This window comes from Magnolia sinica, chromosome 2 (genome assembly GCF_029962835.1).
Source record: "Magnolia sinica isolate HGM2019 chromosome 2, MsV1, whole genome shotgun sequence".
Classification (NCBI taxonomy): Eukaryota; Viridiplantae; Streptophyta; class Magnoliopsida; order Magnoliales; family Magnoliaceae; genus Magnolia; species Magnolia sinica.
The window spans coordinates 31,241,624-31,250,110 of record NC_080574.1 but is presented as its reverse complement, the minus strand read 5'-3'; the positions used below and the strand labels follow the sequence as shown (position 1 = coordinate 31,250,110).

At 40.4% G+C, this 8,487-nt stretch overlaps 1 protein-coding gene across 1 annotated transcript; it reads left to right on the top strand.

Moving 5' to 3' along the window:
- Positions 1–3,013: 3,013 nt before the first annotated feature.
- LOC131224747 (mitogen-activated protein kinase kinase kinase 17-like) lies at positions 3,014–4,713 on the top strand. The gene has a single exon (XM_058220077.1). The coding sequence runs from the start codon at positions 3,676–3,678 to the stop codon at positions 4,711–4,713; it is 1,038 nt and encodes a 345-aa protein (XP_058076060.1). The 5' UTR covers positions 3,014–3,675.
- Positions 4,714–8,487: the final 3,774 nt, after the last annotated feature.

Sequence of the window (8,487 nt, the reverse complement as noted above, 5' to 3'; positions counted from 1 at the left end):
GAGGCAAGAGCCCAGGTGGTTTAACCACCGGGTAGGGTAATGTCTGCTTCCTATACTCTTAAAATCACTTTAAACCTTTAATTCATTTCAAGCCATCCAAATCTTGGGCCCCACCATAGCGTGTCACCCACCAGACAAAGCGTTGGACTGATTAGACAATTCAAATAGTGATCAGTGGATAAGTGTTTGTTTAATTTCAGCCGTTCGATCATTTAAACAGTTCAACTTTGGCGTACTAATCATTCACATGTGATCCAACTATTTGAACGGTTTGGATTGAGGTGTGTTCAGCCAATTGCAGAATGTTTACGTACGTTTGTATGGACCCCATACTCCTCCGGACGGGAAACGGATTGGCTCTGTGGACCCCAACATGATGTATGTGTCTCATCCATGCCGTCCATCCATTTTTCCAGATAAATTTATTGTATAAAACCAAAAATTAGATAGATTAAAAGCTTAAATGGGCCACACAATGTTGATTGAACTCTCACCATTAAAAACTTCTTGGGGCTACAAAAGTTTTGGATCAAGCTGATATTTGTTTTTTGCCTTCATCCATGTGTCCATGTCTGTATGACGTAATCTACAGGTTGGATGTAAGAGAAACATTACAGTGGGCCCTAGGAGGTTTTTAATGGTAGACGTTCAATAATTACTGTTTTCACATGGTGTGATCCACCTGAAAAATTCATTAAAATGGTGTGTAAAAATGGATGGACAGTGTGGATAAAACACATAGACCATGGTAGGGCTCCCATAGCACCGACCACTAGCCACCTGGCTAGGGGTAGGTAGATCAAAAGCTCAAATGGGGGGATCGAGTAAAATCCATCCGTTTCAGACAGGCCGCCACGGCAATATTTAAATTCAAATGGACCACTTAGGCAGTCCAAGTGTGGGAGTAAGGCGCGTAAATGGCCCACAGCCTCTGGCTGGGCATCTAAACATGGCCTGGCCCAAAAATCATGCAGGTTTACTCATCAGGTGGGCCCCACGCTAGGCACAATATAGACCGTCTGGTCATCCGCTTTTAACCGTTTATTGCTGTGATATAAGCTGCCTGTTAAATGACTGGAATTGTCATATTTTTGGCTCACAGAACGTCCACGACGTCCCAACTACATGGACTGCCTCTATCTTGCACACGCGCGCTCATTTGACACGAGTGTCGCGAATCGCCTTCCCAATCTTTCCTCGCGTGAGTCGCTGCGGCATTCTTGTAGGAGTTCGTTTATGCCGCGACCCAATAGGGCCCACATATTGATATGATTCAATGATTTGAACCGTCCATATTCTTCCTAATAGTAGACCATATACATGCTTTAGTGATAATCTAAACCGTTGATTTTTAGAATTGAGTTAAATCCATTGAAATCTTTCTTTTCATTGTTATAAATTCATCATCATATATTAATTGTTACAATCTTCTATTCAGATTACTTTTTACCTATGCTCCTTAAAACACAGATTCCGAAACATGGACGGTTCCGATCATTGGAATAAAGTATGTGGACCCCAACGAAAGGCGACGCACGCAATATTATATCGCGACCGAAGAATACGAATTCTCCGTCAAGATTTCACTGTCCGTCGAATCAGGTTTGCGAAGTGGGCCACAAAAAGTGCGTTTCAGTTGATATCCTGTGGGGATCGTAGTGATAAAGCCTCTCCACGGACGGTCATGGTGGATTTCTATGACCCATTGGGGCCTGTCCTAACATTTTGTGGCCCACTTCGCAAACCTGATTCAATGGACGCGGATTGATTGTGAAAGGGCTTTCGCATGAAGTTCCTGGGGCTACGTGGGACTGACCGTGATGCTTGTGATAAATCCACTCTATCCATCCGTTTTGCTAAATCATTTTAGAATATGATAACAAAATGAAGCGGATCCAAATATGAAAATGAAATAGGTGAAAATGGACCACCGTTGAAACATTCTTATGGCCACAAAAGTTCATGGCATCGATTCGCTAGTGTGGGTCGCTAACCGTGAAGTGTGAACTGACAATGGGTGTACTAACAATCTAATAAAATAAAAAAAACGTTCTGTATCAGTCTCTTTTTGTTTTTTTTCTTATTTGTGTGTGTTTTTTTAGTTCATCTCATCCAAGTGGAAACTAACTTATAAACTGTTTGAATGGCATATAAACATCAAAGTGGACCAGGAAGGATCCAACAGTACGCATTTCATCCCCCACTTTTCCCTCTCGTATAACCTCCTCGACGGGGTGGATTTATCACAGACATCCACGGAGGGGCCCACCTAGCTTCTCATTGGAGGAACTTAATGCGAAAGGCAATCCGCATCCTTTTTTGAGTTTAGTTTAGTACATGAGGCCAAAAATGAACCGTACCCAGTTCTCAAGTGGGCCGAAAATGTGAGAATTGAATTTCGACAGTTGAAATATTCGTGGGCCACAGAAGTCTTAAATCATTTAATATTTGTTTTTTTTGAGTTCATCCCAGTAAGAATGACGCTATTAACGGTATGGATGGCATGTAAACATCACTGTAGAACCTAGGGAAGTTTCAACGGTAGAAATTTCCCTAACTACCTTTTCCTTTAGTACGGCCCACTTGAGTGTGGATCCTTATCAATTTTGGTCTCACAGCCTCAAAAAACGAATGGACAGAGTGGATTCCATACAAATATCATGGTCATCCCCTACTTTTCCCTCTCGTATAACCTCCTCGATGGGGTGGATTTATCACAGACATCCACGGTGGGGCCCACCTAGCTTCTCATTGGAGAAACTTAATGCGAAAGGCAATCCGCATCCAAGTGGAACTACCATGGAATCATTAACGGCCAGGAACAGGTCCTGGTGAGCTTAAAATAACTAAACTGCCCCTATGTTCTGTAACGATCAAAGCACCCTCCCGTTTCATCCCTCAACAAACCACAACCGCCACATAAAAGGAAGCTACACGTGGCAAACACCCATTCACCCCATCCATCCCTATCCAATCACACTCCAAGAGCTCCACGCAAAATCGGGATCTCTTCAACGGTTTTCCTCATTTTTCTCTGTATAAAAGCACCATTCCGATCCAATTCCCTCCTCCTTCCAACACAACCAGGAACCAGAGTAAAACAGCTTTGGAAAAGGAAACCCTTTTCAGGATTCTTTGGAGAGAGGCGGTTTTCCGGTGCTGGAAAATCGCTCTCTTTCCGACCATCCTCTACATTACGCATGAAAAACCTTCTGCAATCGGATGGGTAAGGATTCCAGAAACTGCTTCTATTCTGCGTACGATACATTAAGGGTAAAAACTCTTCTTAAAAAGAAAAAGAAAAGAAAGAAATCGCAAATAATTTCAGTCTCTCTGTTTTTCCTGTGACTACTTCAAATCCGTTATTTTTCATCATCTCCTCCACGAAATCTCAGTAATCCATTCTTCACAACGGATTTCCCTTACAGGTAATTTAGAGAGACTGAGCACGTAGTTTTTATCGTTGGCGGTTTCAATCTTGGACATATCTCTGGTTTTTTGGTTGTGGGTATTTAAATTCCGTTTTCACTCCTCCTTTAAAAATCTCGTTGACAGAATCTGTAAGCATTCAGAAAGACAAATAACCTGGTTTCTGGTTGGATTCTCCATCAAACATAAGAAGACCACCACCCACCTTTCTGCTCTTCTTCTCAATCTTTAACAAGGAATCAAAAAATGGCGGGAAAATATTCGAACTCTCATCGACAAATGGAGTGGGTGAAGGGGAATGCACTTGGGTCTGGATCCTTCGGCATTGTCAACTTGGGCATGAACAAATCCAATGGCGAGCTCTTCGCTGTCAAATCTGCCTCATCTGGGTCAGGGTTTCAATCACTGGAGAATGAGGCTGACATCCTAAAGAACCTCAATTCGCCATACATCGTCCGGTACCTTGGGCACGATGTTTCAGATGAAGCAAATGGCGAGCAGACATTCAACCTCTTCATGGAATTCATGGCTGGGGGAAGCCTGTCCGACATCACAAACAAGTTCGGTGGTGCTCTTGATGAGTCCGTCATCCGGTCATACACCCGTGGGATCCTCCATGGGCTTGCTTACTTGCACAGGAGCAGGATTGTGCATTGTGATCTCAAATGCAAGAATGTGCTCTTGGGCTCATCTGGAGACATCAGGCTGGCAGATTTCGGTGGCGCCAAGAGGCTGAATTCTTCAAAACCCAACACAAATTCAAACAACTTCTGGCAATCCATGTGTGGCACTCCCTTGTGGATGGCACCTGAAGTCCTGAGAAATGAAGGGCTGGACTTTGCTTCCGACATCTGGTCTCTGGGATGCACGGTTATTGAAATGGCCACTGGGAGTCCTTGGGGTGATGAGGTCTCAAACCCAATGGCAGCTGTTTATAAGATTGCATGCAGCGATGAAACTCCTCAATTACCACCCAACTTTTCTGTAGAAGGGCTGGACTTCTTAAGGAAATGCTTGCAAAGGAACCCAACATCAAGGTGGAGCAGCGAAGAATTGCTTAGCCATCCTTTTGTTTACGAGAACACATCTGGAAAGTATTCATCAAAGGAGTATGCTTACTCACCAACAAGTGTACTTGATGACCGAGGATGGGAATCAGACGGATCGGAATCTCCAATTGCAGGAGAGCTTCCAGCACGGATGCCATTCTTGAAAAGGTGCACAAAAGAAGAGAGGCAGATGGATATTACAGCAATAGAGTGGGTTGACGTTAGATCAGGTTGAAGGCTTTAGGAAACTGTAGATTGACAGAAGAGGGTGTTGAATGTACATTATTTAGGCTAATGTTAGAGAAGTACTGGACTGTTCATATCTTTCCTTCGCTGGAGGCACTTTTCTATTCCCTCCAGATAGTAAGGATTTCAAATTGATATGGAATAGCAATTACTGATTATTATATTACATCCATCAAAAGCTGTATTTAACACATAATAGCTGCACTGCACTTCCATATGCTATAAAATGCGTACAAGGGCGGGAAAAGTACTGCAAAATGGAGAAGAAACACACCGGAACCCATTTTCATGCTCACGGCACTATATTTCCAGATTCATATAAATACTTGGAAGAAAAAACTGCAAACTGGAGAACGAACAGACTAGAATCCATTTCAATAGCTTTCTTTGAACATTTCAGATTTTATTTTATTTTTCCCTAAGCCTGGACGTGTGTACAAGCCATCCAATATACAGCCAACCACATGAGCCCTATGTGGTACATGGGTGAAATATCCAGGTCATCCATCAGGTGGGTCACATCGTAGAGGCACCTTTTTAGTTTTTTAAAAAAAAATTAATAAATTTAAAATTAAATCATAAATTTGCTTCTTGCCTTTTAGATGCAAAATTACTAATTAAACTTTTGTATTCAAGTTTACTCAATAAATCAGTTTCGATAGATAAAATTGTTAAGCCGTTTAATCTATCTTGAGACATAATTGTTCGTAAATAATTTTTTATAATTTTTAGTTTTGAAAAACTTCTTTATGCAGATGCAACTGTAACAGGTATGGTAAGTGGTGTTCTATATGCAATAAAATAATTTGGAAAACAATCTAGTTCTTTTATTAGATTAAATATTTCAATTGAAGTATTAATTTCTGTTTTTTCAACTTCTTTTAATAATCTAATTAGACATTGGTGTGTTACTGTACCATTAGAAAAATGAAGTTAGAATTTAATTTAGAAAAATGATGTTAGAATTTAATTTTTTTAGAACTTAATTAGTAATAAAGTAGGTAGTTATGGTCCTAGGTTTTAGGACAAAAATTTATTGAGAATGATACTATTATTTTGAAAAGAGAAAATAGAGTTGGATCATTATTATTGATAATGCTAGTTTCTAGGATTTGCTTTTTATTTTCAATTTCAAATTTGTAAACTAATTTTTAGATGTTCCTATTTTGTAGGCCAATAAATTTTATTTCAAAAATTTTTAGGTTTTTTTTTCTTATTCTTAATTTTAATTTTGTTAGAATATAGGACCTTTATAATTAAGAAATTTTAATTTTGCTATAATATAGGGCCTTGTAATTAGGAGGCCTTAGGCGATTGCCTCACCTGCCCACCCCTTTGGGCAACAGTTCATGAAAAAAATGGTTGGCTGGGGAGAAAAATCTATTTATTGCTAGCATTGTCGTCCACATGATGAGTTGAGGAGCCTGATATTTGGGCCAGGGCATCTAAACATGGTGGAAACCACCTGGTGGACAGCAAGGATTTCACACTCGTGCGCCATGTGCTTACATATGGTGGCGTGTAGGATAGTAACAAATCTCCTTCTCCAGAATTTCTTGGTTCAGGAATTTCTAGGGAGATTTTTTTAATTTTGAGGGGTACATCAGGAAAATCATAATCAAAATTTAAAAAGTATTTACTATAAATTAATAAATAAATTTACGTTTCCTATATATAAGTATATGATGAACTAGTTAAAATATTAAATAATTTTCTCATGATATCGAAAAAATTTCACAATAAAATCAAAGAAAATAAAAATTGGTGAGACATAATGTGATAATGCTGTTTGGTTTATTTTTCAGGAGAATTTTGTGAAAATTTTAAGATCTGGCAACATTTGTTGCAGTGGTGTCTAGTTGGGAAGCCTGGAAAATGCAAGTGGGGGCTTACCAAATTTCTTATCCTTTTTCTTGTTATTTTTTTTTTTCTTTTTAATTTTATACTTCATTTTGTAATCTTCCTTCCTTCCCTTCCCACTCCAACCGAATTTCACTACTCCAGAGTTGCTTCACTGAGTTTCCTCGCTCAATCAACTCAATTCAGCCCCAAGGATCACGGCACACTTGGGTTCCAGGTCAAGAGAATCACCTGAAGTTGAGAGTCGTAGGCTCATAGGGCGAAGGAGAAAAATAAAAAACATTGGAAAATGGTAATTCAGCAAGTTGAGTTGGCTTGTCCTGTTGGCTGAGTCAGACCTAGCTCTGTTGCTTGGCTGTGTTAGCTTTCCCATCCTTTCCATGGAAGTTCTTAGTTCCAACTTAAGTCCAAAGTCAAAAGAAAGAAAGCAATGGAAACTTCAAAAGAAGTTCGTGAATGTTGGTTCCCTGAGAAAATCAAGATCTCCTAATATTTTGCATCATTCTTTCCTTTATCACGAATATTTTGTACTTTTATCTTACTCTACACTAGTCTCAGTCTTCAGGCCTGACTTCGGCACCGGATGGTCCCTAATTTAGTCAGGGTATCCTTCGTCTTCTATTTGTGCAGGACTAGCACACAGAGCTCTGCGAAGGGTGCTCCAGATTTTTACATCAACAGGTTTTATTCACATAAACAATCTTTTTTGCCATATCATTGCAGGGCGTAATCCAAAAAAATGAGCAGATCCAAGGCTCAAGTGAAACACACCACAGTAAGTGGGAGTGATAATGACACCAACGTTAAAACCTTCCTAAGGCCCACCGCGAGGGTTAATCGTCATCCAATCTATTCATAATGTCACCTATACCTGGATGAAAGAAAAGCATAAATATTGATTTGATTCCTAACTTCCATAGCTGTTAAAAAATTTGAACAGCTTTTAATCCCTAGTGTGTGGTCAACTTAACCCTTGGAATGTCTCATTTTTGGGCTTGTGACATGAAATGATATAGAAAAATGATGGACGGTGCGGATAAAACCCATACATCAAGGTGGCCTGTCAGCACCCTGTACCAGTAGGGTTTATTACCCAATTCGCCATCGCGATGTTCGCGAGAAATTAACCCCTCCATTCACTTTTCAAGAGCACGTGGTATGGCCGAAAAATAGGCAGATCCAAGACTCAGGTAAGATGGGAAAATGAGTATTGAATGTGGACGGCTGGAATATTCATGGGGCCACGGAAGTTTTGAACAGGGCTAATAATTTTTTACTTTTTGTTTATCCTACGAATAACCTTATAAGGGGCATAGATGGCAGGTAAACATCACGGTGGACCATCGGAGATTTCAACCGTAGCATCTCCCTACCCACTTTTTCCTGTCGTGTGGCCCACTTGAGTTTTATATCTACCTCTACTTGGGTCAATATTAATCTGGCAAAACGGATGGACGGACTGGATTTCTCACAAATATCAAGGTGGACCCCAGCTAGCTTCCTGGCCAAGCAATCTGCCTCCAGCGAAAGTGGCGATGAGACGAGCCCAGGTGGTTTAACCACCGGGTAGGGTAGTATCTGCTTCCTATACTCTTAAAATCACTTTAAACCTTTAATTCATTTCAAGCCATCCAAATATTGGGCCCCACCATAGCGTCACCCACCAGACAAAGCGTTGGATTGATTAGACAATTCAAATAGCGATCATTTGATAAAAGTTTGTTTAATTTCAGCCGTTCGATCATTTAAACAGTTCAACTTTCGCATATTAATCATTCACATCTGATCCAACTATTTGAACTGTTTGGATTGAGGTGTGTACGGTCAATTGCAGAATGTTTACGTACGTTTGTATGGACCCCATACTCCTCCGGACAGGGAAACGGATTGGCTACTCCCCACC